At 34.3% G+C, this 16,137-nt stretch overlaps 1 protein-coding gene and 1 pseudogene across 1 annotated transcript; both read right to left on the bottom strand.

The window, feature by feature from the left end:
* Positions 1-823: 823 nt before the first annotated feature.
* Positions 824-7,103, bottom strand: LOC140839875 (transcription factor MYB3R-3-like; annotated as a pseudogene).
* Positions 7,104-9,157: 2,054 nt separating this feature from the next.
* LOC140839874 (metallothionein-like protein type 2) lies at positions 9,158-10,036 on the bottom strand. Its single transcript, XM_073206857.1, has 3 exons — positions 9,865-10,036; positions 9,665-9,748; positions 9,158-9,580 (listed from the first exon to the last, which is right to left on the bottom strand). Exons 1-3 carry the CDS (start codon positions 9,927-9,929, stop codon positions 9,496-9,498), a joined length of 234 nt encoding a protein of 77 aa, XP_073062958.1. The 5' UTR covers positions 9,930-10,036; the 3' UTR covers positions 9,158-9,495.
* Positions 10,037-16,137: the final 6,101 nt, after the last annotated feature.

Below are 16,137 nucleotides of genomic sequence, written 5' to 3'. Positions count from 1 at the left end.
TATTTTTATTTAATTTAAAGTATAAGTCGAAAAACCACGACATTACCAAAAATTCATAATTTTCGGTCATTATATTTTTCATAATTTTCGGTCATTAGAGTTACGAAAATTGAGAATGATTGAGATTTTTCACGCAATATTGTATCGGTGATTTGGCTGACACTCGCCATTGTTTTTTTTTTTTTGGGGAAATATTTGGCTTTTCGAGCTTTTGTGAGGTATATTTATTGATTATATTTTTATTAATATGATAGAAAAATTATAGTTGTATATTTGAGTTTATAATTATGTATCACAATATAATGTTTTAAAAAATAAGTTTTTTTTAAAATAAATTAAATAATTTTGAAAATAAAAGTGTGTATCAAATTGAATTTATTAATGGTAGTTGGACTTAAAAGCAATTTAGATTAAGGGTAAAATTGCTTTTTTTAGCTTGATCATGTATTAATTAAGTTATTTACAATTAATGTACAGATTTGTCAATTTATAAAAAGTTCATGTATCGATTCATTTTCAATAGTTTGTGTATCAAAATTAATTTTACTCTTATTTTAAATACAGAATTATATATACATCAAGTTAAATAGGCACAAGTACTCCTTACTCTAGTAAAAGAGAACTCAGCGATTTCATGAATGATTTTTCAACCTAGAAGCCCGGCAAAAGAGGTTTTATTCCAAAAACAGGATGATGAGAACGTATCTGGAGTTATAAATGGAACTGAACCTCCTACAAGGAAATTCTGCAGGGAAAAATATACATAAACATCAGCAACATAGAATATCCTGTGTCCGGCCTCTAAATCATTCATCCACAGGGATCTCGATTATACTCGTTTATTCTGAAAACTCAATCTGAATCAATATACCATCACTTACAATTTACAAACATAAAGTACTTCTAACCGAAGGACGGGAATTATTGCCAAAACACGGGAATATCATGATTCGATATGATGCACACAAGTGAGCAGTAATGAGTAACAAAAGAATTTTCTCTTATAGAAATGCAGTAACAAAAGAATTCTCTCTTATAGAAAGTGCAGCATTCTATGATAAGAACAGCTGAACAGATGCCTCGCTTAAGAGCCTATTTTACAGCCACGCATAAAGAATCATTCAACTACATCACCCTCGCCTTTGACGTGTGTAGAACTTTGTTACAGGAGGTACTCGCCTGGTGGTCAGGTCTACTGATTTTGTATCATTTTGATGACAGTTTTGCTCCATGTTAGAAGCAAAATTGAGCTGCTTCCCGACAGATGTGAGAACAGAAGTCCTTGTTAAGTTTAACCGATACGGAGGAGATGCATTGAAGGACTTGGTAGTTATTGATTGAATGTCATCTTTGCATGTATGATCAGCGCATAAACTATGGTTTTGTGAACCTACCTTCACGGAAGTATTCATATGAGTTTTCTCCCGAATTGGCAAATTTGTTTCCCCAGTGCTGCGTTCCAGTCCTTCTCTTTCTCAGAATGGATGGGGTATTTGGAAAGCTCCTAGCAGCCATTTTGGCAGCAATTTCCAGTATAGATTCTGGAGTTAATTCACTCCTGCTTCCACCTGCTACACTTGGTGGAGTAACCGAAGCTTTAGAAGGCGTATATGGAGTAATGTCTGATTCAGACTGCATTAAGTGATCATTGGAAAATTTCAAATCTAATTGAGCACAGCTGTCTAAATGTGGTGGCACGTAATATAGTGTTCCATGTACAGGTACATCCCAATGCGATCCGGGACCATATGTATGGTAGTTATGAGAATCATCATATGTTCCGTGCCTCTCAATCTTAGATATTTTGTTTAATTGTATATTAGTTGCTTCTGAGGGCATCGTGTCACTATCAGTGCTCTCAGATATGGCAGACTCAATTTGCAGATTAACAGTTGAGGAAGCAAAATCATGACTTTTGGTCATAATATCTGTTAAATCCTTTCCATCTTCTACTTTCTGTGTACCAGTGGTTCCAGAAGACACTAAAATAGAAACAGAAGGCGGTTCTCCACTAAGAGTAGTTCTATCGATGTCACTGGCACTATCTCGATTAACATGTTTCGCAATTGTAGGAAGGTTCCCGGTAGCCTGATAGAAATCAAATTTCTTTTTCAGAGAGCTGTTCCAGTGATTCTTGATTGCATTATCAGTTCTGCGCAGATTACAGGCAGTTATAAGTTTAATGCAAAATTGTTGTGTGCGGTAAACAGTACCGTGCACAGTTGAGTTTTTTTATGCATAACAATGGCAACCTACCTCTTATCACAAGACATGGCCGAAATAAAAAAACTTTGATATATACATAGAAATGAGGAATCCACCTGAAATATGCCTTTTCCTAACTACTCGAGGACAGTTATATAAGTTTATTTTTCACAATCATGAATCTCATTTACAAAAATTAAGAAAACTATGATTTATAACACTCAAAATTTTATACTAGCTTTCCATTATAGTTCTAGAAGAGATCATTATATATTCATGTGCATTGCAATGGATATACACCAAGGGACGAGCATTCACTAGATACGACTAAACTATTTAATCAAAGCCATGAAACAGAAAACGGTACTTTTCAAAGAGGCATATCCTACATGTTCATTGAACGTGGCACAGCACTGTGTATACAATTGTCCACAGAAGCAAGTAGATAGAAGAAATTGGTAAATAAAGCAAGGTGGAGTATCAGACAAGAGCCTAAGAAAAATTGCATTGCAATTCTTTAATCATGAAGGCTCTCCAGTAGCATCTCTCTATTATAACATATCTCAATCAACTCAGTTTTCACAGGGTTTGAATGTATTTCTGGAAGACAGAATAAAACGATGAAATTTAGTGAAATTGGTGATATTAGCGACCATGACCACGTGAAAAAGCTGTGGAAAGGCAAAAATAGGAGGATTCACTCTTCTTAATACAGGGTAAATCTCTCCAAGAGTCGCCTCATATGAAACTACTCCCCACCCCCCACCCCCGTGCAGATCGATATAGCAGTGTAATATCAATACCTTCCAGGTAGAAGTTTGGCTAATTCAGCCCATTTATTCCCATGAACCTGATGGGCATTAAGCAAAGTAAGTTCCTCCTCCATAGTCCAGACATCCTTCTTAATGTTCGGATTCAAATGATTGTGCCACCTGAAGTTGCCCAAGAAATGGGAAACAATTTATACAATGGACATATTAGAAAATTTTAACTCCAACACATATAACTAAAAAACGAACTCCAGAAATTGCTTCACATATTAATCAGTTATGAAAGAACAAAAAAATGTAAACAGCTTATGAATGTCAAATATCCAAACTTCTCAAAAATCTTAACTTGATGTCCGTTCAATATTACATCAAATTCTAAACAAGAGGGGTCCATAGCATTGAGTTCCTATACTCTTGACTTGTCAGTTTTCTAACTGCACAGACTGTAAAAAACAGGACACTGCCAGCAGCTTTGATAGTTAATTACAGAATGACTTGAAAACCAGAATATTGGCTGCACATCACGGGTTTCATTATGATTGTAAATAGAAAAGTATTCCATCTCAAGAGCTCAAACTTTCAGACGAAAGTAGTCACCGGCCCTCACAATTGATAAACATAAAATGTCTTCCATCACAACCACTTAAAATGTCTGAATGGGGCTGGTCCTTCAACCATGAGCATTTAATATTAGGCAAACATGTGCATAAGAAACCTGATAAATGATGACAGATATATTTAACATTTACATGGAAACTATACACACTTACATATACATGCAAAACTTTGGTGGACAACTCTCAATACCATATATATCGAGAATACGAGTCGTTAAAAATGTTACCTCTCGCGGCACTGCTTTCCAATTCGACCAGACAACGATTTTGCTATAACCGACCATTTTTTAGGCCCATATTTAGCCACCAGTTCTGAAATTTTATCATCCTCCTGAACGTAGCAGAGCACAGTTACAGAATCACACACGTTCATAGTCCATAATAGAATATTTGAAAAATGAAACAGACAATAATAGGAGAGGGAGGACTTCAACTGCCAACCTCTTGAGTCCAGGGACCTTTAACAAGTTCGGGATTAAGAACTTTTTGCCACCGATGCAAGCATTGCACTTCCGATCTATGCGGGAAAACCTCAGCTACATACCCATCAATGTTAGAGAAGGCCACACAATTTTAGCATAATTCCACCAATGTTAAAAAATTACATTAAGCTAGAGTTACAAGTCAATGGAGTAGAAATTGTATGAACTATACTTCTTTGAACATAAGTGTTAAGGGAAAGCCACTCAAAGAAAGCCTGCTCTTATTAACCTAGAGCCACAACATTTTTACCTTTAAGAATTCCAATCATGTGCAAGAATCGCCCTAAATTTTCTTCCGCCATACTCCATAAAAATTTCTATATTATCAAAATAAAACGACCATCACTGTATTACAGATTAATAAGCATTATTAGTCTTCGGTTCAAGATTCCGTGAATGAGAGTCAAATCTATTGTTTACTTCTGACGAACGAAAATTATATGGGCTCCCTACACCTTCAAGTTCACTGTAATGGTGTAACCAATATAATGCCAATGAACCGTAACACTACAACATCATTAAATAAAAAATATTCAAAATGAAACTTACGAATATGAACAAAAAGAGCGAATGACAGAAAATTATACCTATCTTTTTCCACGACTTCCCTTTGAACGATGTGACAGCTTTCTTTAGTAGATCATCCTAAAACAAAAATAATTGAGGCACTCATAAATTATAATAGCATGAATTTTGAATTAATGGTCTCAAAATTTTTGACCAGGCAGATACATCGTTCTGTAGACTTCTGTATACTGTTCAACTCCATTTGATAAAAACTGTTACCTCCTCCGTAGTCCAACCTCCCTTTGCTCTTCTAATTGGCCCAGTAGTTCTTCTATAAAACAAAATCACGTTACTTTCAGATCATTAACCTGACTTTTTCTTTTAATAAATTGAAACAACATATAAAACAAGCAATACCCTTTAAAAGCAAAATTACAGATAAAATAAATAAGAAACAGGCTGTTGAACCCTGGACATTCTTCTTATCTTTAAGATCTCAATAAAAAGTTTAATCATCTTTTCAAATTTCACCCTGACACAAATGCTGGTATGCCATTTTTTAAGACAATGTGAATGAGTAACATAATATTTGTCATCTTAGGCAAAAATAGCAGAAAATTTTTATAAAACTTATAATATATATTTTTGCACTTTGCGTGGGTGATTCCATAATGAAAGGAAAACAGGATTTCGTTAGGCATTTGACCAAATAAGATAATCAATTTCCTAAAGAACCTATCATTAAAATCCCACTATACCAGCATAAGGCTAAGTGGAACAAAAAGGTGAAAGAATTGAACAACTGATCGACCAAAGCTCTAGGGATACAGCCACCATTTTGAATCTTCCCCACAAGAAGTATAAAAGTCTAATCAAATAGTAAAGCAAATCATCACCCCTGGAGTAAAGCACATCCTAATTTTTCTGGAAAAATGTAATTTGTATAGCCAGTAACAAGCCACAAAATAATACGTAGCCCAAAAAACATAATATGAGAAGACATAAAAACATTACCGATGAGCTGGCGAAGCATTAATGGGACTTCGGATGCTGGGAGGCATAGAAGCAGCGCTGCAACTGTTCTCAGAAACATAAGAGGTTGAAGAAGCTGTAGATTGCTTGTACTCAATGAAAAAATCATCTGGTTTCACCTCTGTCATTTGTCCTTCAAACTCATAACCTCTCAAAATCATCAAACTTCCCAATTCAAGATTCGTCAATCTAATAAACCTTTTATAAAAACAAAACATCATTGTACATTGACGAATCAGAGCTCCTTAAACAAATAAATACACAATTTTTATCAAACAAGCAACTCAAAAGAAACTGGTAGCAAATTCATTTAAATGGAATGCAAGATTCGTACAATAACACCAAACATTTTCTTACGAATCAAAAACCATTTTCATCAAATACAACAATTTGATAATGATCAATTTTCATAACTTAATGATTTCTAATTTTTCATACACTAATCACGTCATAAAATTCTATAAACCACTGATCTAAAAATTTACAAAAGAGTAAGCTTTCATAAACCGAAATTAAGAAATCACCGTTACTAAGCTTAAAAATCGAAAATCAAACTTCCCTGATTCACCAATCTAATATTTAAATTACCAAATTGATTGAATAATCAACAAAAAAAAAGTCTCCAAACTCTCTTACAACAGGATTTCATAAACAACACAACAATAAGATATGTTCGCAAAAACCACACAATAATCTCCCAAAAACCTAAAGCATAAAACAAAATCCAAATCAACGAATCACAGAAAAACAAAACCTCACTATGCATCGCTCGGTCAGAGCTAGTTAGGAACAAGAATAAATAAGTGTAATTAACCTAATTCATCGAGTCCAATGAAACTGGAACAGAATTCATATAATTTTTTTTAAAAAAAACTAACCTTCCGAACGGAAATATCATCAATTTTCTTCGAATTCCTAAACCCTAACAAAACAGAAAAATCTCTTGATTAAGAGAGAGATTCCCGAGCTGCAAAAACACCTGCCCGTTGAATGCGAGAGAGAACAGTAAATATTTGTAGATCTTTTGTATATAACGAATACTTATCAGGTGGCTAACGGCGCCGTTAGGCTGATGCCAGAATATGAGAAGATTACTGTGACGGCAATTGACGGTTGTGCTTGGCCGTTAGGTGCCAAAGTTTGAACCTCAAACGGCACTTTCGTAGCTCAGCCATTACTTAAGTGCCGAACGTTTTAATGCGGAGTAATCTTTCTGGGTTAATGCAGACCGTTGGATAAAAAAAAGATGGCTGAGATTTAGTGGAGTGAATCTAGCAATCGATACGTCGTAACCGAAAATTTATTTAATTAAAGAAGGGCGTTTGCGTCACTTACACACCGTCGGATCTCCTGTTGTTGCGGTGGGTAACTATAGTCCGTCGGATTGATCTAGGGCCATATTCGGCCGGCTGATATTATTAGATGTAGAATATTTAGTTTCCAAGACAAGATTTGACCTGAGTTTAAAAGATGTCGAAGGAAATAAATTATAGAAGATTTACGGGAAAAAAAAAAATTGGAGCAAAAATTCATTTATATAGTGCCAAATATTTTGCTTGGAAATTTCAGATAATTAATTTAGTCACGGGAACCTATTTAAATTCTACTCTCATTTTTGTTATATTAAAATTAAAATATAGAGTGAATAATTATTTTCAAATATATTGTTTCCAAAATTTTACTTTATAAATGGAATAATTCCATATTTTTGTCCCTAGTTTTATGTTGTTTTTCTATTTGGACCTCAATTTAGACCCGAGGGTGGTCTCCATTTTTCTTTTTTCTTTTCCGGATATGATCATCCCATTAATTTCAGAGTTAAAATTAATGGAATTCATCGACGTAACCCTGTTTAGCCCGCGGAACCACCCATTTTCACTTGTTGAACTCGTCGCATTAATCCTTAATCGATTAAACACCATCGATTTATGTTATAGATGCTATGTAGTAGGTGATTTTACGTTTATTGACTCTCGCTAGGATGCCCAGAGTATTTGTACATGTACCATATTATTATTGAAAGTAATTTCATTAAAAAATATGTTATAGACCCTAATCGATGACACCCTCCAACATTCTATGCCGATAAGAAAACACATAAGAGGAATTCTCTTTTCACACGTTGTCCCTTCGAAATTCTCTCTTAAAAGCTTTCCTCAAAGTTGTCTCTGTTCTTTCTTAAATTCCACCCATTTTCCTCGAAACCTGAATTTTTCAAGAAAGAACAAATGTTACTCTCATTCATACACGTTAAACCCAACAAATTTTTTAATAATTATATAAATATGTTTTTTAAAAGACTCAAACGCATTACCCAAACATCCGAATCAATACTTTTAAATTTGGCTCACAAAACTTGTCAGCTGATACGATTCTTTTGCAAATTCAAACACGCCACTCCAGAATCATATTTTTCGTAAAAAAAATAATATATTTGAATAGACTCTTAGTTTTTGTTGCAATCGATTTCTATTTAATCGATTTCTAAATAGAAGTTATGTTTTGACAGGTAGGCGCTATTAAGAAGTCTACGCTCCACATTCATAATAGATCAGACTCATAATAGATTCATCATATAATAGGGTAATTCGATCTTACAGAGGGGCAGGATCAATGGCCAAAATTTGAATTGTATATGGACAAATCTGGGTTATTCCCCTCCGGTGGGACATATCTCATTTCTCCCCTGTCCCCAATAATGCATGGTTTGGGCCCCCAATGTGTGTGTGTGTGTATATATATATATGTGTTGTGTGTGTGTGTGTGTGTGTGTGTGTGTGTGTGTGTTGGTCTAGTTAACTAATTAATTGCGAAACAAATATTAATCTGGGCCGTCATTTTCGTGGGTTCTTAAGTTCAATTTCCTAGCCTTGATTATGACAATGTCTGTTTCAAATATAATATCCACCAATTTCAATTATTGTGTTCAGTCCTTGTTTCATTTTGGCATTATATAATTATACCAGGGCAATTGTCACTATCGATCAAACCAACAGCTTGAAAAATGGGTGACCCTTCTCTTTGGTGTAACGTTCTTGCTACAGTTTAAAAATAAAATCGACACAATAATTCATTACAAATAACTTCAGTCACAAAATCTGTTGTCCGCAAGACTAAATTGGGGTTAAGCTATAATACTAGAATTCGTTAAACTTATTTCGTACAACATAACATCTAGCTGGAATTTTTATTTTGGAAGTAGAAGTTCATCAAACCATAATATAATATATCAATTAGCTAGATTGCACTGTATGGAATCGTTCCAACTTTTTACCTATATTAGTATTTAGTACCACTCCCATCTGCAACAACATTGTCTCTTTGGTCAGACAGAGGAATTATTGGTGTGCTTAAAAGTCTGGTTCCATTTTAGCGTATTGGGAGAGTTCCATGATGAAATTGAAGGACATCGTTAAATCGTAAAATATGTTTTCATACATACACACATAGTTTAAGAAACATAGAAATAAGAGAGTACATAGATAAAACACGGAACGAAATCAAAACAAGGGGATGATTTTCTCGAAGAGACCTAAAATAATAAGATAAGAAAGAAGAAATGAGTTTCCATTAATTCAACCCAACTTTCCTCCACAGGCTCCATCGAGCAGCAGATATTAAACGCACAACCTACACATACAACTTTTCATATTAACACACAAAAACAAGACACCAGCTCCATTATTATTTTAAAAAGGGTACAAATCAGATCATAATCATCATCTACTGGTGATGATTATGATTCACCAACACAAGGATTTGGTGCCTCTCGGATAACACACTTCGATTAGACTCGAAATTGCCACATATAGTGATTAATAGTAATTAGTACTAATTTCCTTCTTCCTTTTCATCTCTGCTCCCGAGCCTATCAGGTTCAATTCATTTGCAAGTGCATGGATCGCAGGTGCAGTTGGCGCCGCACTTGCAGCCGTTCTCTGCAGCAGCCTCCGATCCCTCAAAGAACCTGCATCACATTTCATAGTAGTATTATAGCATTAAAAATTCGACAGAAAACATGTAAAAATGATGAAATTAAACAGATCCGTACGCCTTCTTGGGGGCGACACCAAGGACGAGGGTTTCACCGGTGGCGGCGGCCTCCGCGTAGCTCATGTCAGGGTACATCTTGCAACTGCATAGATTTTCCACGGATAGTCAGAAAAACACAAAAATCCTAAACAAAACCAACACAAGACAGAAATTCAAAGAAGTAAAACACCGGAGAGGAAATGGGTTTGAATTACGCACCCCCCACAGCCATTTCCACACTTGCAATTAGGGCCGCAGCCACAGCTTCCTCCGCAACAAGACATATTCTTCGGATTTCTCTTGAGAAAATACAGGAAATTTGAGAAACTCGAGAGATTTCCGATTCGAAACGATATCTTTAAGATGAGCGAGTTAATATGGAGGACCAATAACCCTTATTTATAATGGGAGTGGGTAGATATCAGCCGCACACGTGACAAGATTTCGTAAGGCGGTTGACATCTGTGGTGGTGTATTACACCACGTGTACCATCGTTGCACACTGCCCCAATCATCCTACGGCAGTAATTTAATGAGAAGCAGAAACTGCACGTCCTCCGTTCGATTAAACCCCGAGGAAAATATCAAGAGTATTATTAAATAATAATATTTATTTCCCTTACTATAATACATCATCATGTGTGTATAGAACCGTAATCGTACACAATTTGTGTCGTCCAGCGCAATTTGAGAATAAATAAATAATTTGTTAAACTTTTTCAATTAATATAATTGTCAATTAGTGGGTGACGATCTCACGAATTTTTATCTGTGATTGATAATTATGTGCGAATATTATTATCCATAATTAATATTAATACAACTTATGAAAATAAATATGCCTTTATCAATATTATTGACTTTAACATCCATAATTGTATCTCTTCAAATATCTATGACAAACATACTACTTAATTTAAGTCATGCAAATTCACCGAGTAAATGTGTAAATTTTATTATATATGTTTAAAAAGTAGGTCTCTTGTGAGACGGTTTCACGAATCTTTATCTGTAAGATAGGCCAACCCAAATAATATTCACGATAAAAAGTATACACTTAACATAAAAACTAATATTTTTATTTTTTAAAAATATTTTATTCACATGCCAATTAAGTATGGGTTCGTGCCTGTCTTCTATGCACATGGAGTGTTGGTTTCTTGGACCTACTATCCAGAGAGCGGTTGAGTGAGAACATTTCTCTTAATTTTTTAATTTCATTGATTAAGAGTCTAAAATTAATTATATTTTTTTCACATTTCTTCATAATATTTGTTTTGCCCCTAAAATTTTTAAATTTTTTTTGCCCCCGACCTCCTTTTTTCTGACTTCTTCCTGCTACAAGGGATATTTGCCTTTCCAGATGACTATTCCTCCATGCAAAAGACAAATCATAATATTTAAAAAGAAACATTAATTATTGAATAAATAATTAATAAAACAAAATTCAATTAAGTAATTAATAAAACAAAATTCGAGTGACGTCATCACACAGAAATGTGTGGTATTATTATTTTTTTACGTATATATCAGCGGTACTGTTGATATTGGGGTGGCCCGAATGGGGTATAAATTAACCTCCTCCATTCGCCGTGTGTAGGAATCTCTTTTAGTCTATCCATACATTAATTAAATGAATTTTTTTTATTATTTTACTTTAGCTCCACTTAAAGTACATTTTCAAAATAAAGCATGCTTATTCCTAAAAACAATTCTAGCTCCATTATTAATTATTTGACAAAAATTTGTGTGAGACGGTTTCACGGGTCGTATTTGTGAGAGGGATCTCTTATTTAGATCATACATGAAAAAGTATTATTTTTTATGCTAAGAGTATTACTTTTTATTTTAAATATTGATAAGGTTTACTCGTCTCACAGATTAAGATCCGTGATACGGTCTCACATGAGACCCACTATTTGAAGGCAAAAACTTGTGTGAGACTGTCTTACGGGTCGTATTTCGTGAGACGGATCTCTTATTTAGGTCATCCATGAAAAACTATTAATATTGGCAAAAACTTGTGTGAGACGGTCTCACGGGTCGTATTTGTGAGACGGATCTCTTATTTGGGTCACTCATACAAAAGTATTACTTTTTATGCTAAGAGTATTACTTTTTATTGTGAATATGGGTAGGGTTGACCCGTCTCACGGATTAAGATCCGTGAGACGGTCTCACATGAGACTCACTCATTAATATTTATGCTAAGAATATTACTCTTTATTGTGAATATCTGTAGTGTTGATCCGTCTCAGATAAAGATTCGTGTGAACGTCTCACAAAAGATCTACTCTAATTTGAATTTTCGCCAAATTTCTCGATAATACGTTCGAATATTTAAAGATCTCTTTAAAAAAGTTCAAATATGATCAAGTGAGATATATAAATTACTGTTTAATTTCATAGAGTAATACCCGTAATTGACTACGCGCATCGTTTAATTGTGTTTAGCGTTAAATATGTTGCATTTTGGACCCTCGGCTAACTTTTCATCATCAAGGCAACCAATTATTGGGGGAATTTGGTTATTTATATTTTATTTGTTCACATGTGAAGCAATAATGATTTCAAATTATTGCACATTAAACAAATCAAAACAAATAAATATATGATATATTGTGGATAAAGTATGTATATAATAAATAAAATAATATAAATTTAAAACAATAAATTATTTTATTGAATCATTATAACCTGTTTTATAAATTCAGTTGCTAAACATGTATTTTTACAGGAAAAAGGACTACCGAAGTAATAATACAAATAATATTTGGAATAGTCATAGTACAAACATTCCTGGAGTCCGATCATTCAAGTTTAAGACGTCAAAGTTCGAGCTCAGATTACATTGATGCTTGAACTGTATCGAGTCCGATTCGAGACATTCGTTAGCGATTTGATGCGCTTGCGTCCCTAGTCGGAGTCATAGTATCAAGAGTATGTTTAATTGATTAAATTACCCCGAAAATTTATTTGAAGAAGTAATGTGTGTGCACGAAAAGGAAGCCATAAAGCATACGACTGACTCAAATAGAAACTTTAAATAAGCCACTTCGTTTCCAATTAATGGAGAAATAAGATGGGTTCAAGAAACTAGTTAAGGACTCGAGTCGGCCCATTGAAGCATGGCCCCATAACCCAATCTGCTTAAGGCTGCAAGGCCCACAAACCCATTCTAACTTCAACGATTCGTACAAATTTATGCACGCGTAGCGTATTCATATATATATATACTCGATGACTTAATAATGCCAATTAGATAATATTTTTATGGTCAGTTGGGGTAAAAATGATATATTAATAATAAGATGATTTCTTTTCCTGGCAACCCTTGCAGATTTTTTCCCCTAAATACTACCAAAAGTCTAATCTTATCTTGAGCAAAATTACAATTGCAGTTCTAATATTTATTTCTATAATCTTAATTTTCCGAAATAGGTGAAAATAAACTAGTTTTTTTGAGAAATTTCGTGAATTATCCAAAAATATCATAAAAAATATCGTGAATTATCCAAAAATACCGAAAAGATGAATTATCCAATTATGCCGGAAGAAATTTTATTACTTTAAAAAAAAAATTCCAAGGATATTTTGGGTATAACACCAAATCTTCCCAACTTAATCTTATTCATAAAATTCAATCCAAACATAATATATTTTATTACCACATATTACAATCTTTGTCTTTTTTAGTTGATCTCTTGTGATACGGTCTCCGTGAGACAAGTCAACCCTATCGATATTCACAATAAAAAGTAATACTCTTAGCAGAAAAAATAAAATTTTTAATGGATGATCCTAAATAAGAGATCCGTCTTACAAAATACGACTCGTGAGACCGCCTCACACAAGTTTTTGTCATTTTTTTTATCAATCAATTATTAATCATTAATAATCATATCATTCGAACCAAATATTGTCTTATATTTAAATTTAAACGACATCTGTTTAACGTTATTAAAATTTGCTTACCATATAGAAGCAAAACGCACTTTTAAATGGAATTATTTCACATGCGCTAAACTAAATAATTCCCTTCTAAATATTAACTTTTTATATTAAATTAATTTTATTTTTCTTCAAAAATGTGTCTCAATTTTAATTATTCAAGCATTAACATCCAAATGCTCAATCTACTTGAAAAAAGTGAAAGTACTGTTATGTTAATTCAATTTTGATTGTATCTATCCAACTAAGGCTTATGGACAGTGTTAATATCAAGCATTCAAGCTACTGGCTATGAAATTCAATCCCATATCCAGAATTACATATAGGTATATATTATAATTTAATTGTATCGATCCGATTATAAGGCTTATGGTAGAGCTGATCAAATTCGAATTTCATCATACTTATTCGTCTTTTACGTGCCGAATCGCGAAAATAAAAACCCTGGATTGGGGTATATATTTGATAATGTTTGGCAAACACGACACACAAATTTAGTTTAGGGTTGATAGATAGAATCCAATCTACAAGTGAGTTGGTCGTCTTTTTAACTAGAATAATATATATGTGGACAGTTTGACATATGAATATCTATATATTTAACCAAAAAATAATAAGTTTAACTCAGATTATGGGGACTCACGTAACATATATTGTTTGATCTCAAAAACTTGTGTAAGACGGTCACACGAGTCGTATTTTGTGAAACGAATCTCTTATTTGGGTCATCCAGTAAAAAGTATTACTTTTTACTGTGAATATTGATAGGGTTGGCCCGTCTCACATATAAATATTTGTGAGACCGTCTCACAAGAAACCTACTCTTGTTCGATATAGGGCACCGTGAGGACGACAACGACAACGACATACATGGAATCTAATGACCTTTCCACCGCACATACATATTTTTATGTAAATTAAATTATTTGCTACTTATAATTATGCTCCGATCTCTGTACGTAAATATATAGCAAAAAGCTGCCTTCTATTTGTATATGACATATCATGCAGGGATTTTTTTGGGTATATATTTTGGGTGTAAAATATAATTAAATACAAGGGTGTGTAGCTTTATTCGGAGAATATCAACTTTATTCGTTGTTGGTAAGCATAGTAATCGCAGCCTTGATTTGAAGAAAAGTTATATACTAAAGATTCCTGCTGGCCATGAAGATGAGGAATTCCACTGATATATTGTACTGAGCCCAGTACTTGTTAACAAAGGCTGCCCCACGCATTTCCATGGCTTGTTCAACTTGCAGTTTTGGATAAGAATTTGATCTTCGATTTTAACTTTAATCCGATCCGCAGACTGGAACCTCAAGTTTCCGCTATGAATTTTTCGGGCTTGATCGATAATAGTCGGTTTCTCCATTCTCGATGTATAATATATATATATACAAAGTACATATTTTGTACTACCTATGGTAAATCTGTATTTTTTTTTAAAGAAATTAATGTAAAACTGTATTTTGTAGACCATATAGAAGGAAGAAGTTATATATGATGCCGGAGTTCCACTAGGACCTGGACATAGAAGGTCGGGCCAATTTGATCCAGGTATTGACCGAGATCATCGCTGGCCCAGGTGGCTAAGGGCCAAGTTAACTAAGTTGAACCCTGCGGGCGTGAGCCTGTGGACGCAGGTGGAGTGCTCCAGGTCGGGAAGTTAGAAAGCTAGCGTGTGGTGGAAGGTCCGAGACCGAGGTCGTTCGTAGCGTGGAGAAATCACATTCGAACTACACATAAAAGGAGGGAACTAGCCGAGGAAGAGGTGGTTATTATCCTGGGAGTAAAATCTTTGTACGATAGATTAGTCACGCAGACTAGGGATGCAATAGGTAGTCCGGATCATTGGTTCGGATCATGGCGACAATTAACGCATGTGTTAGCGAACGTCTGGTCGAAGTACAACTCCTCAAAACCCTGTCATCCTCGAGGTCAATTTTTTTCTTTTTCTCTATAAATACCAAGGTTTGTGCATTCAAATTCATTTAACTTTACATTGTAACGAGTATGCGCTTATATATTTTAAGTTTTATCTCTTTCGCAGCGAAAAACTCTTCCACCTCTTATTCGCTAGTTTGTTGTGTGTGCAAGAGTTCGGCAGTTAGAGGACATATGTGGGAGCTCGGACATTGTTCATATCAGGAACTATCCGAGAAGAGAAGAATCCCAAGTCGTGAACCGGACACTCTCCACCCCATTTCTCCAAGTTGGATCGATATACACACATAAATCCTCACAAACTAAAAATTTGGAGATGCAATTCGGGACTCATTTTTAGATATTTGTGTTCATAATAATACCGTGTATAATTCGTTACGTGATTCATGGGGAACAAAAATCGATAAATCTCTCGATCTTTCGCTCCCATTTCCAAAGAAACATTGGTTTCTGGGATTTATTTCCAAACACTTTTTTGGGTTTTGGAATTGGAAAAATGCTAATTTGAGTGGGACATCATGAAATTTTTGTGTCTTTTGAGAACCTTGTCAAATCCACGCTGACTACCTTTTTTTTTATAACCGTCGAAAAATT

This window comes from Primulina eburnea, chromosome 8, assembly GCF_022965805.1.
Source record: "Primulina eburnea isolate SZY01 chromosome 8, ASM2296580v1, whole genome shotgun sequence".
NCBI classification, from domain to species: domain Eukaryota; kingdom Viridiplantae; phylum Streptophyta; class Magnoliopsida; order Lamiales; family Gesneriaceae; genus Primulina; species Primulina eburnea.
This window is presented reverse-complemented; position numbering and strand designations above follow the sequence as displayed.